Source organism: Syngnathoides biaculeatus, chromosome 5 (assembly GCF_019802595.1).
Source record: "Syngnathoides biaculeatus isolate LvHL_M chromosome 5, ASM1980259v1, whole genome shotgun sequence".
Classification (NCBI taxonomy): Eukaryota; Metazoa; Chordata; class Actinopteri; order Syngnathiformes; family Syngnathidae; genus Syngnathoides; species Syngnathoides biaculeatus.
The window spans coordinates 28,212,770-28,233,157 of record NC_084644.1 but is presented as its reverse complement, the minus strand read 5'-3'; the positions used below and the strand labels follow the sequence as shown (position 1 = coordinate 28,233,157).

The window sequence follows — 20,388 nt, the reverse complement described above, 5'->3', positions numbered from 1 at the left end:
TTTGATTTTACAATTGGTGAGCATCTGAAGAAACAATCTGGCATTTGCATTTCTACCTGCTTATTTATTTATTTTTTTCCTAAATTAAAAATTTCCCTTGCTTGCTGAGTGCTGACTGACTTTTTGAACTTTTAAATCATTTTGGCCATCTTGACTTGACTGCCGATTGGCTTTGAGACATGACTGGCTGTCTCTTTAGTTTCTTCTTTCTTGGAGTCAGAAAGTACCAACACTGGATCATATAAGTGTACTGAACGGGCTTGAGAAAAACCATTAGATTGCTGGGATATGTAGCCCAAGGCATTTGCTGGAATGTACCCACTTTTGCCATATTGTCTACATGTTTACATTCTGCACCACACGTTTCCCCACCGACTTGATATTAGGTGTGTTACCTTGGGTTCAAAGTTTACAACGGCTACGGAAAATGGAGGGTCCGTGAACACTATGTTGTTATCGCTCTGACCATGAAAGTAGGAGAACTACTGTAAAGTTATTTGAAGTTGAAATAGTGACGCTGCAGAGAAATGCAGTTAAACTAGTTGTGTCAGTATTGCCTACAGGGCCCTCTACTCGTGCGTACGGGTGGCAGTCATGTGACCCACGAATTGGGCTGTGTGGCCCTTATGCAAGACTTGACACATACACAACACAATTTCTCGGTGTGTGCAGAATGCCGCAAACTTTGTTTCTTGTGATTGGTCCATTTTAGTCACATGCTGTGATGGCAAACTCCGTTTTCCCCTTGATTCCTCAATACCCTCATTTTAAAATATGGCACACCTACGCTACCGTCTTCTTGATCAATTTTCCAATATAATTAAATGCATCATCTGGTCATCTAAGGCCATGTGATCTACCAGGCACTGTTCCGCGGTTGTCATTGTTGTTGCTTTGTTCCTTGTTCCGCAATGTAAAGATAGCTTCCGAAATTGGCCCTCAATTGCAGAGGAAATGCCACCCTGCGGTGTCTAAGCCAATACCAGCCATAGCGACACCCCAATTTGGAGAAGAACTGAAGTACATTTTAAAAACAGCGTGTGTGGGAGTGACGTCAGCGTGTTCGCTGCCCGCATGAGTATAAAGAAGTCTTCCTGCTGCTGTTTTTGGTTGAGAGTGTGAGCTCTTGTGCTCGTTTTAAGTGATGAACACTTTAAAGCCCCAGGCAACGCATACCTAAGCTTTGGAATATCCCGTCCACAGAGTATCTCAGGACACAAGGCGGCTGTTTTACCAATTATGGAGTCTGTTACCTTATCTCATGGCTTTACGAATTGCTATCCGGTCAAATAAGTACTTGGTTCTCAACACTACTTTGCATGTGTCTCGTGAAAGGTTTTACGTACGTTGTGATGCATTTACTGCAACATTAGATGCATTATTATGCACTGAACCAAAATGAAGAGTATTTGAAAAAAATAACAAAAACAAACGTATTCTGAAAAACTCAATAAAAAAAAGCTGAATTTTGAAAAAAAAAATAAAAACACAAAAATTAATTATAATGGAAAAATTTTCCTTTTATAAAAATGGTGTCAAGTTAGGACATGCAGTCAGATGTGAAAACGTCAGCAACGGCAAATTTTCTAAAGTTTTATATTTGTGAAACATGCCATGTTTAAGAAAAGTTTGTTTTGAACAATATTTGGTCAAAATAAAACATTTTCATCACAGTTGCAAGACATTATGATGTGTAAAAAAATTATACTGAATAAATTCAGCTCTTGAATATGTCTGTTTTTTAGTTGACCTAAAGGTTATTGTTTTCATGATTTCTAGACCTCCAAGATGCAATAGAAAATATATGGGGGTTTTAAAAACTGCTGTCAGATATTTGCACTGACTTGACTGACTACAACAATTTTGTCAAAACGGCAGACTTAAACAGTCATGTTGACAGTACCGGGGGAAAAAAATCTGAAGAACTCGCTGCTATACTAGACACAGACACTAGACACCTCTCTCAACATATTAAGAGCCAAACCCGCATTCAAGGTCAAATCATAGACATGGTCACCTCTCACACGGAAATTCCATCAGTTTGATTTTAAGAATATGGTGTTTCTGACCAGTAGGGCTCTGAGATCGACAGACTCGGGTCAAATATTGGGGCACCGAATCTGATCAGAACATGTTGAAGCAGAATTTAACTATTTTGCTGCACACGAATGGAATTAGTTGCCAACAGAAGTGACATTAGACACAAGTGTAAATGTTTTAAGTCCAGGTTAAAAACTTGTTTTTTTTCTTTTGCTTTTTAGAGCATTTCCACCTTAAATATCTCTTATACTGTACTCTGTTTGAATTGTACTCTTATTTTGTTCTTTGTTTTAAATTTTATAAGGTTTTTCTCAATTTTTTAAAATGCTCTTAATCATGGAAAGCACTTTGAGTGGTGCCACGTGTCTGAAATTGATGGTAGTATCATATTCAAGCAAAAATAAGTATTGTTTTGTTTTAAATGGTTATAAGCGCAAAGTAATAGTTATACATCATCATCATTCAAAATCAAGACATTTAAACAGATTTGTGAGTTGACCGAGTTTTATTTTGTTGAACAGTCAATTCTTTTATTCAAGAGCAAAAACCGGTATGTTGAGTTGAATACTACTCAAACCATTCAAAAACTAACAAAATTACACCCACATCCAAAAATACCAACGAGTCCTATTTCAAATGCAAATAAAAACCCTGAGGTAAAAGTCTTCCCTCAAACCTAGCCTGTGCATTTTTGGTACAGCCTTTCAGGCATAGTCAAGTGATGTTGCACAAAATTAGCTTGTTTTTGTCAGGATTATTCTAGATATGTTGTCCCAAATTATGTTTAAAAGATCTATTACGATAACCAACCTACATTTTTGTAAAGTCCTATTCACCACATGTTCAACAACACACAGTTATGCAGTACCACAGTTTCAAATATTTAATGTTGAAGTATTATGAGAGGATAGCTGTGTTGTATCAGGACATGAACCAGCATGACACAATTATGTAATAGTGTCTTGCTTCGTGCCAGCTCAGCTAACCGATACCATGTTCATATCTCTCTCTCTCTCTCTCTCTCTCTCTCTCTCTCTCTCTCTCTCTCTCTCTCTCTCTCTCCTCTCTCTCTCTCTCTCTCACTCTCTCTCTCTCTCTCACTCTCACTCTCTCTCTCTCTCACTCTCACTCTCTCACTTACTCGCACCACTTGCTGCAGTCAGGGCATCTCCAGCCGGGAAGAGCGGGATGACCTGGTGCGCTCCTCCAGCCACATGGTGTCCAACAAATCTCACATTCTAGCCATGCCGCAGTTCGGTTTACGAGATAACCTCATCAGGTGCGAGCTGCTAAAGAACGAGGACCTGTACATATATAGAGAGCATTTCAGGTACGTTTCACCATCGTCCGAATCGATATCTCAATTCTATTGCATTTAAGTATTTGAACACCCTGCTATATTGCAAGTTCTCCCACTTAGAAATCACGGAGGGGTCTGAAATTTTCACCATGGGTGCATGTCCACTATGAGAGATAATGTAAAAAGAAAAATCCAGAAATCACAATGTATGATTTTTTTAATGATTTTTTGGTGTGATACCCCTGCAAATAAGTATTTGAACACCTGTCTATCGCTACTATTCTGACCCTCAAAGACTTGTAAGTCCGCCTTTAAAAGTCCACCTCCAATCCGTGTCTCAACCTGAATCAGATGCACCTGTGTGAGGTCATTAGCTGCATAAAGACACCTGTCCACCCCATACAAAGAGTTAGACTCAAACTTGTAACATGGCCAAGACCAAAGAGCTGTCCAAAGACACCAGAGACGAAATTGTACAACCCCACACAGCTGGAAAGTGCTACAGAGAAATTGCCAAGCAGCTGGGTGAAAAAAGGTCCACTGTTGGAGCAATCATTAGAAAATGGAAGAAGTTAAACATGACGGTCAATCTCAATTGGAGTGGAGCCCCATGCAAGATATCATCTTGTTGGGTCTCAACGATCCTTAGAAAGGTGAGGAATCAACACAGGACTCCATGACAGAACTTGGTCAATGACCGGAAAAGAGCTGGGACCACCGTTTCCAAGGTGATTATTGGAAATACACGAAGACGTCATGGTTAAAATCATGCATGGCAAGGTTCTCCTGCTTAAACCAGCACATGTCAAGACCAGTCTTAAGTTTGCCAATGACCATTTGGATTATACAGAGGAGTCATGGGAGAAAGTGTTGTAGTCAGACGAGACCAAAATGGAACTTTTTGGTCATAATTCCTTGAATCGTGTTTGGAGGAAGACGAATGATGAGTTAGTTCCATCCCAAGAACACCATCCCTACTGTGAAGCATGGGGGTGGTAGCATCATGCTTTGGAGGTGTTTTTCTGCACATGGGACAGAACGACTGCACTGTATTAAGGAGAGGATGACCGCGGCCATGTATTGTGAGATTTTGGGGAACAACCTCTTTCCCTCAGTCAGAGCATTGAAGATGGGTCGTGGCTGAGTCTTTCAACATGAGAATGACCCGAAGCACACAGCCAGGAAAACCAAGGAGTGGCTCCGTAAGAAGCATATCAACGTTCTGGCGTGGCCTACCCAGTCTCCAGACCTAAACCCAATAGAAAATCTTTGGAAGGAGTTGAAACTCTGTGTTTCTTAGCGACAGCCCAGAAACCTGTCTGATCTAGAGAAGATCTGTGTGGAGGAGTGGGCCAAAATCCCTCCTTCAGTGTGTGCAAACCTGGTGAACAACTACAGTAAACCTCAGAACTTTTTAATTGCAAACAAAGGCTACTGTACCAAATATTGTCATGGGTTTTCTCAGGTGTTAAAATGCTTATTTGCGGATGTATCACACAAATAAATCATTAAAAAAATCATACATTGTGATTTCTGGATTTTTCGTTTTAGATTATCTCTCTCCCAGTGGACATGTACCTACGATGAAAATTTCAGACCGCTCCATGATTTCTAAGTTTGAGAACTTCGAATATAGCAAGGTGTTCAAATACTTATTTTATTCACTGTATATTATATCATCTTTAGCTCAATGGTGCCTCGGTTTATGTGAACTATATGGAGGTAAATATGTGGCGACTGAGGAGCTGTCTTAAACACTGCTTCACTCGTCAACTTGTCTACAAGGAAATGACCACTCATAATTGTAATTCCATCGCAAGCTCGGGCTTCATTTTTTTTCAGGTGGTATTTAAAAAAAGAGTTCAAAAGTCTTCAACATACTGTATATATATCTTGTAACTACAAGAAATGGAGCGATGAATGTTCTAGAGCAATTATCCTCTTTAGAGTAGCAATCTATCCCTACTGAATTTGGGTGACATGTGACTTAGACCCTGGAATTGACGCCAGCCAATTATTGGTCACATCTACACAAATGGGCACTCATACATTCAGACATATGGAGTATTTGGAGTCTAAAATAAATTTAACATGAATGCATGTTTTTGGGAATGTGGGAGGAAGTAGGAGAAAACCCACACAAAGCACAGGCAGAACAATGAAAACTCCACACGGGAAGACCTGACATTTGAACCACAAAGAGTGGAACTATGACACTGCTAGCCATTAGTCCACCATGCTGCCTGCTTAGATAGTCAGTATTATTATAGCTTGAGAATGATCCACTTGAAGGAGTTTAACCATAGCATTGTGTTTTCAAACTGTACTGGATGAGTCCTCCCAGCTCCCTCTTCTTTCCTTACAGCTTTTTCCTGGGCACGTACAATGTTAATGGGCAGACACCGAAAGAAAGCCTCTGTCCATGGCTGAGCTGCACGCTCGACCCTCCTGACATGTACTGTGTGGGGTAGGTACGAACATCAGAAACATTTGCATCCCACAGCCATCCTGACGTTGCTCAGAGGGCGGGTGGGTGAACACGGAATTCCTTTTAAGATGAGCACCCACTCATCCTGCATACATTTTAGATCTTTCTAGTGGAAGATTGTAAAAGTTTGAATGTACTGTGTGAAAAACTGTCATATATTGTCCCTTTTTATTTATTTATTTTTGGGTGGCGCGGGGGATGCTAGTTTCCAGGAGCTTGACCTCAGCAAAGAGGCTTTCTTCTTCAACGACACTCCCAAAGAGTTGGAGTGGACAAAGGCCGTGTCTGACGCCTTGCATCCTGATGCGAAGTATGCCTTAGTAAGAAATTCACCTTTTTTCTTCCCTAATAACATTTTACAAGATCTCTGATTATTACTACATACAAGTAGTTTATAATGTCGATAATTTGATGGGAATGCTCGTTTTCTTTTTCTTTTATCTGCTTCCTTTTTCTACAGTTGCTGACTTTAGATTACCAGTTTCCTCTTCATGTTTTTTTTTTTTTTTACACTGAAGCACACGTGTTGCTGCTCAGCCTACTTCTACTTCCTAGTTTACCTGACACCACCCCCTCTGCTCTTAAAGGGGTACACTCATAATTACAAACAGAAGACACACCCGCAACTTTATATCTGCGGGCGTGACCGACCACACCTGTACATTTTTCAAATGTGAGTGACTGCATTGAGGCACATTGGTGTCAATATTAGTCTGGCCATACACCAGTTAATTGTGCGTAGACACGAGCCAACACAAAATTGACTCTCAACACCACTGTTTACTAAAATGTTTTACACCTGTAGCAGTAGTCCAGTCTCATGCAAATGCCACGTGCAGGTCTTTTTAGCTGGACAGAACTAGGACATGAAATGTAATAAGTGGCAAATCAGTGTTGAGTCTGTCACTATGTTTTGTGGTGTTTTTTTTCGTTTTCTTTTTTTCCCCCAATCCCTCGTAGTAACTATCTCACCCCCACACCCTAAATCTAGCAATGTTTTATTGGATTTATCTCAACTGAATCTCAGTTACTCGGTTATATGTCACAGTAGATTTTTCTTTAACTTACCAATTTTCCATAACATCTGCTTTAAATTTGTCACAGGTGAAGTTGGTACGGCTGGTGGGCATTATGCTGCTCTTCTATGTAAAGAAGGAGCACGCCGAGTTCATTTCAGATGTGGAGGTAGAGTCAGTGGGAACTGGCATTATGGGGAGGATGGTATGGATGGATTCCACTGATTCGTGACTGGTTGTATTCTGAGCTGGTTCTGACTTCAATCAACTGTGGTGGCAGGGAAACAAAGGTGCAGTGGGCCTCCGCTTTCGCTTTCATAATTCTGACATCTGCGTGATCAACTCACACCTGGCAGCACACGTGGAAGAGTATGAGAGGCGCAATCAGGACTACAAAGATATTTGCAGCCGCCTCCAATTTCGCCAGATGGACCCTACACAGGCACCGCTGACCATCATGAAGCACGAGTATGACAATCTTAGTAGTCTTTCAGACCACTGTGACAACAGTAATTCCTAAAGCCTACTGGTTTACCATTGTTTTTAATGTTTTGTCACTGAATATCGAACCTCCTTTGTTTATTTTATGCTTGACCAGTGTGGTCTTATGGATCGGCGACCTTAACTACAGGATCAGTGACCTTGATGTCAGCAATGTTAAGGATCTCATCAGCAAGAAGGACTTTGAGATGCTGCATACGTATGATCAGGTAATCTTCTTACAAAATTGCCATTTTCACCTGGCAATTGATGCTCACTGGCTGCGTTCATCCGCAGCTCAAGAGGCAAATTGACGAGGAGGCAGTGTTCGTTGGGTTCGTGGAGGGGGAGATTGATTTCCAGCCCACCTACAAATACGACACCGGTTCCGACACCTGGGATACAAGGTAATGTCAAATGAGCTGTGCTTTACAACACTTACGCATCGCTGTGTGATTAATCAATATATTTGATCAATCTGATATTTGGGTCAGGAGGATTTTCTTTTGTTTTAGATTATAAATCCATCCATCCATTTTCCAATCCTAACTCAGTCTATCATGTCCCTATCATTTTTTTCAAGAATCAAGAGTTAAAATGTGTTATCTGTGCATTTAGTGAAAAATGTCGAGTACCTGCATGGTGCGACCGTATTCTGTGGCGAGGGAAGCACATCAGTCAGCAGCATTACCAGAGTCATATGACACTGAAGACCAGCGACCACAAACCTGTCAGTTCCATGCTCATGATTGGGGTATGTAGCCTCTTTATTTGTAGTCATCGTGCAAAATAGCGACACCAAGTTCAACTTAGTCCCCCTCGCTCATTGTTAGTGTTTTTAGACTGACTCTGAGTGACTGTCAAGTAACGCCTGCAGTGGGTGTGGAGTTAATGGTGTTCTCATTTAAAAACACTTTGTTGACTTCTACAAAGATTTATGAATAGTGTAACATTCTTTTTTTTAATTACTTCCACATTGTATGACCTGCTTAGTTTTGCAGTTTTTAACTACTTTATCTTAATTACTTTCATTAATAGTAGAGGATTTTTACAAAATGGTTGGCTGCCGTACGTACATAGAAGAGCTGCCTGTTGGGTCTGTTCCTTCCTTTTTTAACATGCACGAAATTCTAGAACAGTGATTCTCAGTGGGTGGTACACGGGCTCCATCTAGTGGTATACAAGGTGTTTTTCATTCATTTTGTTAGCTTTGAGCTTTCAATTTTTATGGAAAATAAAAATGAAACAAAGTCTGATGTATTTTGAGCATGCAAAAGCTGTAATTCTTTCATCTGTTTAGTTTTACGGTGAACTTGAATTGGAGTGTCAGTAAATGACTCAGCAAGCAACATTCACTCTTATCTCTTCCGACTGTTTTGCACCTTACCAACCTTTTGTGATCACCTGATGTCGTCTGGGTGCTACTGGACAAACGTGCCGGTGCAGCGCATGGAATTAACTGTTTGTATAAGCGTTTGTGGGAGGGACAGAGCCATTTGATACCGCAACTTGATGTTGATGAGAAACAACTGTATACAGAGGACCCCCGCTATCTGCCAGAGATAGGGACTGTGACTAGCAAACATCTGCGGATAATTGATGGCTAGTGTATTTGCATTGGAATTTTTAGTTTTAATTTTTTCCCCAAAAAATTATTGAATAAGTGAGGATACACAGCATTTTCAGCTGTGGTGCACCCTCCACAAAACTAAAGAAGTAAGGAAAAAGACAATTTTGGTTCTCTTTAGCAAAAGCGGATGTTTGAGAGACGTGTACATGACGAGCATCTCAAAAAAACAACAGTGTCTATTCTTAGAAATACGGGTACCAGTCTCTGTTGATTGCCCCAGTAAACGGCAGCAGTCAATTCTGACACGAATGGACTTTGTCCTTTGTCCTTTGCAAGGGTGCATTTGGAGTTCCAACTGAACACTATGGTTCTGTCCTTAATTCTGAAGGCTCGTGTTTTTGGGTCTATTAATCAAGGCTCCACTGTACTATACTTTTTAGGAATAAAGCCTTTGCTTGTTTTGGGTGATTTCTTTGGCATAATACGTAACTGTATTTCAATGTTGGTCATAATGGTGGCAATTGGAGAGCTACAAGTCCCCTCCAAAAGTATTGGAACGGCAAAGTCAGTTCCTTTGTTATATTGAAGATGTGGGTTTTCAGATCAAAAGATTGATATTCGCCAAAAGTTGAGGATTCCAGCTTTAAAAGTATTGTAACAGAAACTTACTTAACTTAAAGTGATGAGCATTTAATGTCCGGTGGATCAATCTGCATCAATCCTGTGACCCATGTGACTTCACCAGAATCATTTGAAATGCTTATTGGCATATTAATACACACACCTTATTGCTCTGTAATTGGAAAACATGAAAGTTTTTGCATGGTCAGATTATACTTGCTTATGGAGTCATTCATATTTGAAAAATGTACGGGTCTGGTCAGTAATGCCTGCAGATAATATTGCGGGTGTGATTAGGGATGGAATCTCAAGATCTTAAAATAATTTACTGGATTAATATAACTGTAAATTTAAAAAATCAAATAAACAAAGACATAAGGAAAATGGAAAACAAAAATTTCAAACTCAGAAATGATAATTTCCTATTTCAACTGATAGTAGTAGAACGTGATATAAAACTGTATTTAAAATTTTTCAGCAATAAACATTCTTGTTCTGACAAACTTAATCTGAAGAAAATTTAAATGCTCTCGCCTGTCAAGGAATAAGCACGAATGGTCTGTACCCACAATGTTTTGAAAATGCTGAAAGTTTAGTTCAACATAATCGGCGTTAGTGGGAACAAGCTAGTGATGCATTGTAACAAACATTCCTGTCGCCAATTGTGATGTATTGTCATAATCTAGCGAAATTCACAGCTGTATTTATTGTCAATTCATTGATGAAAGCTAGCAGAAGATGACCTACTGTATATCTTCCTAATGCATGTAGAGGGGAAAAGTTTTCAACTTCAAGATAATGCGTTACTGTGGGAGAAAATGACCGTTCACATTTAGATGTATGGACTGACTAGTCTACCATTAGAACTAGTACGTGAAGAAGCTACGAACATATGCTTTTGGCATAACTTCCGAACATGCTGAGTACGGTTAACTTGTGTTTCCTGTTTCCTGGTGAATACTGATTGTTTAAGATCAGTTACCAAAGTTTATGAAATAATTATAAATAATAAATTAATGTCAAGACTACACAAAATAAGTTACGTCTTTCAATATCTATGTATTTCGACTAGTAACAAATTTTACGCACGTGACTTTTCGTGCTTGGCTGTGCAGATTTGCGAGTACGATGGAGCATGGGCGCATATGCGCCCGCCAAATCACAGTGACTGCTTATAAATATATACATGATTTGTGTTAAAAGATGTGTAATGTTCCATATTTGGGTTTTCCGTTTTCAACTTTGGTTTGCTCCTTTTCAGTTTTCATTTATGGCCAAGAATATTAATTTCAATGCATCACTTAATAAAAAGTTTGAGAAATGCTGTTCTATAAGAAGGAAATGATAAATTGGATCAAATGAATAGTATTGTATAATTGTAATTTTCTCATTGTATCTTGTGTACAGATCAAGAGAATTAATGCTGAATCCTACAAGAAAACTTTTGAAGAGATTGTTCGCAATTTAGACAAAATGGAGAACGAGTGCATACCATCCGTAACCTTGTCCAAACGAGAGGTAACGTTAGACACCCACCTCCGAACATCAACTGCAACTGTTGAAGTAAAGGCGTTATTCATCATGATGACTGTCGTGCTCTTTGTTTGTCTTTCTCTCTGTATGTCTCTCTTTTGCTCTCACTTTCACTCTCTTAGTTTCACTTTGAGAATGTAAAATACATGGAGCACCAAGCCAGGACGCTGAGCCTCGTCAATGACGGCCAGGTGCCGTGTCAATTTGAATTCATCCGGAAGCCAAACGAGGCCACATACTCCAAGCCTTGGCTCACCGCCAATCCCCCCAAAGGCTTCATCGCTCAGGGTGAGCCGCGCTTGATGTGACTTGAATTATAAAAACATTACAAACTTCATTATGGAGCTGTATTGTTGTTTTTTGTTTTTTTTTTTACCATGTGTGACCTTGAAGGCAGTGGCGGAGTCAGAAAATTGTTAGGGTGAGACCAGAGGTAATTTTAAGGTCTCTCATCCAGTCAATATGTGTATGATGGGCATCTATAAAATAAAGGAATAATTAAGGCATGTACAGACTATAACTACATTGTTTGGGGGATTCTGACTAGCTCTTTCAGAATCCAAAGCCGAGGGGTGGTTCACTTACTTTTTCCTCCTCGCGCTGTGAACATTTACGTTATTTTTAATTGATATACAAAAACCTGTAATGTCTGCTGTTATATTGAGCTATATTTTTTTGTTCTTGTGATTGAGATAATGAGACTACATCTTATGACCATTTATCCAGAAATTTAAGAAATTCCAAAGGGTTTACATAATTTTTCCTCCCAGTGCTGGCTCGCCACCAGGTCCTAGCCAGATCTGCCCCTGATGTTCCTTTCACCAATTCTAGGCACTTCTGTGGACATCGACCTTGAGGTTTTCGTGAACCGCGCCACAGCGCCTGACTTAAATTCTGGCAAGCAAGAGATTGAAGACATCTTGGTCCTCCACCTGGAGCGCGGCAAAGATTACTTCGTCTCAGTGACGGGAACCTATCTGCCCAGTTGCTATGGCACCCCCATCCACGTATTGTGTCGGCTGAGGGAGCCTATCCAGGACATGGCTCAGGATACCCTCCATCAACTGGTGGGTGCCTTTTTTTCCCCCATGCTTGTATATATTTGGGATCTGAATCTGGGCTGGGATTAGGCTATTTACATGTAAAAAGTGCTTCTACTTACAAAAAATTGACGTCACGAAGTGACTTCTGGAATGAAATAATCTTGTAAGTAGAGGAACCACTTTAGTAGTATTTCTTGTTATAGATTATTTGTGTACTGACTGTGTGTGACTGTGTTAGTCTGACCACACTGCACATCTGCACATCTGTTGTTGACCAATACTTGCCTCTCGTACCCGAGTAACATCTGCTACACTTGCTCAATTAATTAAGGAGTATCTGCAACATTTGCAAAATTGACATGGTCCCAGACTATCGCACAACTTGTCACTTTAAACTGCATACAGTCCTTGAAGTCTTGACACCCTTTGCACAATGGTCATTGCGCTGGACTAACGCCCTAATTGGCATTCGAACTGCTCTAAATGTTGGAAGACTGTGCATCCTTTGCACAAGTGTAAGTTATAAAAAAGTTCTCTGTCAATTGACTGTCTTCTCTCATACTCAACCTTTACATCGTAATAGGGCGGCTCCAACTACAGGAGACAAATTCCTTGTGTATTATTTAGATACTTGGCCACTAAATGTGATTCTGATTCTGAGTATATTAAATGCAGTATCTGACGGCCAATACAGTTATTAAAAAATATGAGAAAGACAAGATCCCTGAGAGAAGATGACATTTAATGCGCGGATCAGAATACAAGCCAAATTTGCTCTTTCACAATTGCACTATACCAGAATACTGCAATAAAATCTTGTTCTGAAAGCACTACATCCCTAGGAGAGATCTTTGCCTTCCCATTCCTCTCCCGAGCCAGCCCAGTCAATATAACATGTGTGCTCTCACAAATGGGTCTTCTTCTGAGAGAAAAGTAGTCAGAGGCAGTCTTAGCCAAATATAAACAAACCGGATAGAAAACGGGGTCAAGCAGAAATAGCTATCAGAACTTCCTTTTGTGGACAGTCATGTGACAAAACCAAGGTGTTTTTATTTTTTTTTTTGGGGGGGGGTGACATTGACACTTTTATATTAAACTCATGTAAGGGAATCAACTCTATGAGGGCTGAATAGCCAAAATATGGGAACTTTACACTGCTTCTGTTTGTGCTGAATTAACAGATGGCGACATCCGTGAATGAAAACACTGGAAGCATCGAAAAACCTCTCGACATTCCTAAAGAACTCTGGATGATGGTGGATCACTTATTTCGCAATGCAATCAAACAGGTCCAATAATCTGATTGTTGAGCATTAATTTTGAAACATTTTATTTTTTTTTGCTTTTGTTTACTTTGCCTAGAGTGAGAAGATGATAGCTAAAGAAGTAATGGTTGTCTTTACAGGAAGACATATTTCAGCAACCTGGACTCCGGAGCGAATTTGCAGAAATACGGGACTGCCTTGACACTGGCGTGGCGGATTCTCTCTGTATCCTTTAATTGGGTAATAGAGTCATTTACATCATCGCCCACATCGTAGTTTTGGTTTACCCCAAAGGGTTGTTACGAATGTTAAAACCATGTAAATACTTTCACCTCATATAATTATGGATACACAATTAACCCTTCAATTGATTGTTACATTACATTGTCACATGCCTTCTGCTATTCATGAGGAATAGGAACTGAGCTTCACCAATTTATCAATATCAATTTATCAATTGTTTTCGCTAGAATAGAATGCTATCCGAAATAACATGCTAGCATAAACTAAAGAGACTGAGGTAGTATTATGTTTAAAGATGCAACATTTAACTGGTGCATTTTTTTAATCACTGTTCAGTCCTGGTCCACAATCAGTTTATGATAGATCTTCATAATGGAAAGGCGTGTAAATTAAAAAATTTTACCGACCCAGGATGGTCCAAGTACTACATAATGGGCAATTATATTCCATTTTATTAGAATGTAAATCCATTTGCCAACACTATGGGGGTGGGGAGGCGTGGGAGCAAATCGTTTGTTTTGGTGTGGGGCCTGACGGACACAAGTTACCATGGATTGACCCTTGGGTTCACGCCAAACATTTGTCTTCATGTGTGTGTGTGGGGGGGGGGACAATGACGGATGGGCGACCTGGTACCAAATGGCCCGCAAAACGGTTCCACACTCCTGTTTGATATTTATTTTGAAACGATCCATCCTTGACATTGTAATGATGTGTAGCTGGCAGTAACCACTCGGTAGCAGAGGCCCTGCTTCTCTTCCTGGATGCCCTCCCAGAACCAGTGATTCCCTACTCTTTCTACCAGCAGTGCCTTGAATGTTGCTCTGATGCCATTCAGTGTGAGAAGGTATTATCTCTCGGCCTGCCTTTTGTAATTTACAAATCCTTGACATTGGTTGTAATAAATCTGAGGTGTTTTTTTTTTGTTCCCTCATCTGTTTTCAAGATAATTTCCATGCTACCACAGTGCCATCGAAATGTTTTTAATTATCTAGCCGCCTTTCTGCGGGAGCTGCTGAAACATTCTGCAAGCAATCGATTAGATGTTACCATTGCAGGTAAGACATGAAAGATTTTTAGTCTTTTTTTTTTTTTTTTTTTTTATTACAACCAGTGATGAAAGTCCTCCGGATTTTTAAATTTTAATGAAAATTGCTCCGGAAAATTGAGGAAAAATTGCCTAAAATTAATCCGGTTACTAGTTGACAACATTTAACGAACATGCATTTGAGTTCGTTGTTTTACTTTCACGAGCGTAGCCACGTTGAGACACTAACACTAGTAACAGTAACGCCCCTCGCATTCTCTCAAGATGTCGCTTATTTTGTGTGGTCTTGACAATAATTTTTGTGTTTATTTCATAAACGTTGTTAACTAAACGACCCTGCTCCAAAACAACCAGTATTCACCCGGAAACAGGAAATGCAAGTTAACTATACTGAGCATGTACGAAAGCGCATGTTCAGAACTGCTTCACATAATGCAAGCGGATTTACGTCGAAAGTCATCAACTTCATGAGCCATCTCATTGGAAATTCAGTTACACCAGCGGTGCTCATTGCGTCGATCGCGAGGCAATGTGACTTCGTAAAAGAAAAACACAACAACAACAACATTAGACTATCATCCACCTCGTCGCTTGATTGAGGTGTGGCCAATACGTCGAGCGCATGAACATAAGGGCGCGTTCTAGCAAGCCGGCTTCCTATTTACGGCAGTCCCGTGGTGCGTGCCCCCCCCACAACAATACGTCATGATTGCCGACAGGAATGTTTGTTCAAATGTATCGCTAGCTTGTTGCCACTAACGCCGATTATGTTGAACTAAACTTTTAGCATTTTCAAAACATTGCGAGTAGAGACCGTGACAGGCCAGTGCATTTAACTTTTATTCCGATAAAGTTTGTCAGATCAAGAATTTTTATTGATGAAAAATTTTAAAAACCTTTATTATATCATGTTCTACCAATATCAGTTGAAATTGGAAACGATCATTTCTGCGTTTGAAGTTTTAGTTTCTATTTTAGTTATGTATTTTTTTTATTTTCTTTTTAATTTACAGTTATGTTATATCAATCCAGTAAGTTATTTTAAGGCCAACCCTAATCACACCCTCAACTTTATCTGCGAGCATGACTGACCACACCCGTACATTTTTCAAATGTGAGTGTGTGTGTGTGGTGTGTGTGTGTGTGTGTGTGTGTGGTGTGTGTGTGTGTGTGTGGTGTGTGTGTGTGTGTATATATATATATATATATATATATATATATATATATATATATATATATATATTAAAGGCAACTGATTATACTATTAGTATGACTAGATCTATATCTAAGATAGGGAGCAATGTGGTCGAGTGTATCAGTACAACGCGACGTAAAAAAACATTAATAGTAATTACTACAGATCAACTTCTTTAACATGTTTTTCTGTACGGTGTAGAAATTCTAGGATATATTTTCGTGTATATTCTATATCTATACTATAATAAATATAATGTGGGGAAAAGGGCAATTTTAGATGTCTTTTTGCTGAATAGTTCACTTAAAGGTCAAGTGTTGTCAAACGGATGATTTTTTTGTATATTATTAATGGAAAACCCACAGCCAATATGGTCCCATGTGTTTTTTCACCACAAAACATGATTTTTACGTGTAAAGCTTTTTGTAATTCCCGCAATGAAAATCCTCTCAGGGATTTTTTTCGGGAAAACGCAGAAGTGATGTAAAGGACAGTGGCGCCCCCTCATGGACTCGTTTGTTTCCATTAGTTTTACCTCCGGAAAGGTAGCTCGTTGTTCCTTCATGTTAGCCAAAATGCCGGCTCATTGCATTGCTGGACATTGCTTGAACACTCGGGAGAATTCGTAAGTTTGAAAGAGACCCTGTTCGTTGTTAAAAATGGATTGCACGGGTGCAGAGGACGAGAGCTTCGTGGGTTCCAAATAACAGGTAGGTGTGTATACAGCTACTAAAAAAAAATTATAGTTTGGGGCAGACCACGTAATCGGTCTCTCTCATAACGTAGCAAAAGATCCGCGTATGAAATGTGTTGATGTGCGCATACAGCTACTAAAAAAAAAACAATAGTTTGGGGCGGACCACGTAATCGGTCTCTTTCATAACGTAACAAAAGATACACGTATGAAATGTGTCGATGTGCGCGTCGCCCAGCCAACAGTGTCTCACTTAGCCTCATCTCAATAGTGTTCATCGCGTACTGCGGCGACTTTGAACATACCCCTAAAAGCAGCATTGCTCGGCTCCACCTCCTCCTTATATGCCACCACAGGCGCCAAAACTCAGCCACACCAAAACTCAGCCACACCGGCTGAGGCGCTGCATTCGGCGGTCACAGCTTCTGCGAAGGCTGCGCGTCGGGCTTTGCAAAGATCCCAGCTGAGAATGCGTTACTCAGTCGCGTGCGCGCATAAAGCGCCCCGGCTAGACTGTGAGCACCCCCCTAAAGCAACACCGCTCGTCTCTCATAAGCCACACCGGCTGGCTGCGATGAGCCGCGATGGCTCATCTCCGCCGCGGAAGTGGATCGGACAGGATGTAGTTTGGCCGTGATCGGATATAATCTGAATATGGCTCGAAACAATAGTGTAATATTGCCCTGAGAGCTCGAAACAATAGAGTAATATTGCCCCGGTAACTTCACACAGTTGTGTGGTGTTGTCCTTTTCGAAAAGAGCTTCGGTGTCAGAAGGGGGGTCGGAAAATCCGAATATCTCTGTTGTTCGGTTTCCATAGTAGCAGGCACTGCGCGTTTTCAACAGCGGAAGTGACGATGACATCAAGGACAGAGAACGCGACTAATATGGCAACCACTTGGATGTCAAAGGACAGTCAATTGCGCAACTTTGTGCATGGATGACGCGCTCTCCGCTTCCTTTTTTTTTTTGTATAGACATTGAAGTGAATACTGTTATGTATTTTTCATTACAATATCTATTTTAGAATGTTTATAGGGATGACAGTCCCACGTAATTCATTTGTCTTGAGATAAGATGGCATATTTTAATGACAAATGTGATTTTGTGTCATCCAGTGGTAGGGGGATGGGGGGCAAAAATATCTGGGCTTGGCCTTTGGGGAACTTCTGCCCAATTTTTTTTTTTTTGGTCAGGACTTGGAAATTTTACCTTCAATTTTTGTCTAAATTTTTGTTAACAGATATTGCCAGAATGCACCACAGCCATCTATTTTGTCAAAAATTTCCTGGGAGGGCATGCATCCCCCGAACCCTCATAGTGCTCGCATTTGTATTTTCAGGAATTTTCACGAAAGTCCACTTTCATCTCTATTCATTGCAACTTCTCTGGTGGCTCTCGCCTGGATTTGATTTTTGCCACAGAAAATGATGGAACTCAAAAGTAGCTGCTTTAGGGTCAAACTGCTCGTGTGTTCAGAATAATCTAAGCAAAATTACTTTTTCATGCACATAAACTTATATTTTCCAGGACCAAACTGAATTGAATAAATTTTTTAAAACAAATAAATAATCTGTTGTGGGTTCAACTACCACAAAATTTACAATAGACTGTTTAATTAAAAAAAATGAGAACATAGTTTTTAAACTGACATAAAATGTGTTCTAGGATTAAACTCAATTCAGTGGACTCCTGCTTTTCACAATGGATAAGGATTAGACCAGAATGTGAATATATATACGGCATTATAATTAGATTGAATTAGCGTTATTTTGTTTGTATTTTTTTTTTTATATATTTTGAGTAAGCAGAAATAAACCATCAATACGCGTTTTCTGGGTTGGTTCTCCGCAAGGGTAAACTGTCAAATGTCTTTAGATTTCACATCAAGTTTCCCAAATTCTCACATTATCACTGTAAAACATTTCTTAACTGATTTTAAACCATTCAAACTTCAACTCATTCAAGATGTGCAGAACCGTTTTTTTTACATTCTCCAATGTCCCACGTTTACACAGTATAAAAACTCAAAGAGTTCACCTCCTACCACATTTCTGAACTGATTCAAACCATTCCAATTTCATTTCCCACATTCTACGTTTTAATAATTACTGTATATGTAATTATTGTTTTTAAAGTGTTTCAGGTAAGCAGGACATATTTGGGCTAACCAACTTTTTCTAGTATTTGGGCTGTAATATTGGCTCTCTCAAAACACATGAAACGGGAATTAAAATCTTCCAAGCATTGCTGAGTTCCAGACGTTTTTCTGCCGAGAACCCATAAATCAGGTCATCTACATTTCTAAAGCTTATCTCCAATATGATCATATTTGTCGTAATTCACTTGTATTTCCATCTGCAGCCACCATCTTTGCCTCATTGTTCCTGCGGTCGCCAACCAAGCAGGACCTTGCGGAGAAAAGGAAGGCACGGGAGTTCTTTCAGCACTTCTTAGGCCAGGGCTCAAACTAGACAGGACCACATTTAAATAAAACACTAAACGAAGAAAGCTATTGTCCTATATTTGAAATTAACTGTTCTTAATTTTGCACATTTTCTTGTTGTCTTCAGATGCATTAAAAAAAAGTGTAGTATACAGTCCGTATGACAGACTATATGATATGTTTCCAATCTGTGGATTTTGTTTATTGTTAAGCCTCTTTTTATTTAAAATATATTTTAATGTTTCTGATCTATAGTATAATTGTTTTGTACATAAAAAGTTGTTGGAAAAGTACTGTTTCTTTTTTATCCTTGGCACATTAAACTCTGTTTATCACATCTTGGTGTTATCGGTGACAAAACAAAATATTAGTACTAATATGATCTCGACTGTAAATGTTTTAATAAATTGCATATCTTGTGACAAACAAATGTTTATGATTAAAAAATGAAATGTATTTATAATTTAAAATCAATATGTGACATGGTTTTCATTTTTAGCATTTTTTGTTGTGTACTTTTAGAATGATAATTTAAAATCTATAGGTAAGCGGCAAGGCCAAAAACCAACATTGAATGCCCTTGACCTTTGTTCCCACTGGTGGCGTTGCATTAAAAATCGACATCCTTATGTTAAAGCACAGGTGTCAAATTCAAAGCCCGGGGTCCAGATCCAGCCTGCCAGATCATTTTAGGCGGTCCGTGAAGGCAAATCATGTCTGTCAACTTCCATTATTCTTGTTAAAATCTGGACAAAAATCTCAAATTGTAATTTCATAAATGGAAAAAATTTAAATGTTGCAAGAATTTTTATGTTACCAAACAACAATGATTGAGCAACACATTACCCTTGATTTCTGATTCCAAAATTAGTTCATAAATTTTAGGTTGTAAACATGATGAGGCGGTTAACAATTTCTGTGATTCCAGTCATAACAGGTTTTTGAGAGAAACCATAACTACAATGTGGCCCGTGACAAAAATGTTTGATACCCCTGTGCTAGAGGATATTACCACGTGGGCTCAGTAACGCATCAGAAAACCATTGTTTGTTAAATGCAAAGTAAAACTACAATGCAAAGTGATATATATATGCAAAGTAAAACTACAATGCAAAGTGATATATATATCAACAACCAGAAATGCTGCCAGCTTTTCTTGGCGCCAACTCATCTTGAGATGGACTGACACAAAGCGGGAAGTGTTTGCTGTAGTCTGATAAGTCCTTATTTCAAATTGTTTTGGGAAATTCTGGATGACGTGTCCTCTGGGCTGAATGGGGGGCTAGACCAGGTCAAAGTTATTATTTTCTTTTAATTTTTTAATGGGCTAGAGTTGCAGTCATTGGGAGGAATTGAGAATTAACTTTTAACATGTGGAGAGAAAAAAACAAAAAGAAATTCCTAAT

The 20,388-nt window shown here is 39.4% G+C and overlaps 1 protein-coding gene across 2 annotated transcripts in view; it reads left to right on the top strand.

Moving 5' to 3' along the window:
• Window positions 1–19,456, top strand: part of inpp5b (inositol polyphosphate-5-phosphatase B) — a 31,126-nt gene extending 11,670 nt beyond the window's left edge. For both annotated transcript variants that reach the window (XM_061820592.1, XM_061820593.1), the window contains 16 exons: window positions 3,200–3,370; window positions 5,706–5,807; window positions 6,034–6,148; window positions 6,933–7,049; window positions 7,125–7,312; window positions 7,443–7,554; window positions 7,622–7,731; window positions 7,943–8,078; window positions 10,923–11,033; window positions 11,171–11,336; window positions 11,880–12,115; window positions 13,273–13,380; window positions 13,497–13,581; window positions 14,319–14,446; window positions 14,546–14,657; window positions 18,901–19,456. In XM_061820592.1, coding sequence (XP_061676576.1) covers window positions 3,200–3,370; window positions 5,706–5,807; window positions 6,034–6,148; window positions 6,933–7,049; window positions 7,125–7,312; window positions 7,443–7,554; window positions 7,622–7,731; window positions 7,943–8,078; window positions 10,923–11,033; window positions 11,171–11,336; window positions 11,880–12,115; window positions 13,273–13,380; window positions 13,497–13,581; window positions 14,319–14,446; window positions 14,546–14,657; window positions 18,901–19,010 — 2,107 coding nt within the window. In that variant the 3' untranslated portion in view covers window positions 19,011–19,456. The remainder of the gene's footprint in view (window positions 1–3,199; window positions 3,371–5,705; window positions 5,808–6,033; window positions 6,149–6,932; window positions 7,050–7,124; window positions 7,313–7,442; window positions 7,555–7,621; window positions 7,732–7,942; window positions 8,079–10,922; window positions 11,034–11,170; window positions 11,337–11,879; window positions 12,116–13,272; window positions 13,381–13,496; window positions 13,582–14,318; window positions 14,447–14,545; window positions 14,658–18,900) is intronic.
• Window positions 19,457–20,388: the final 932 nt, after the last annotated feature.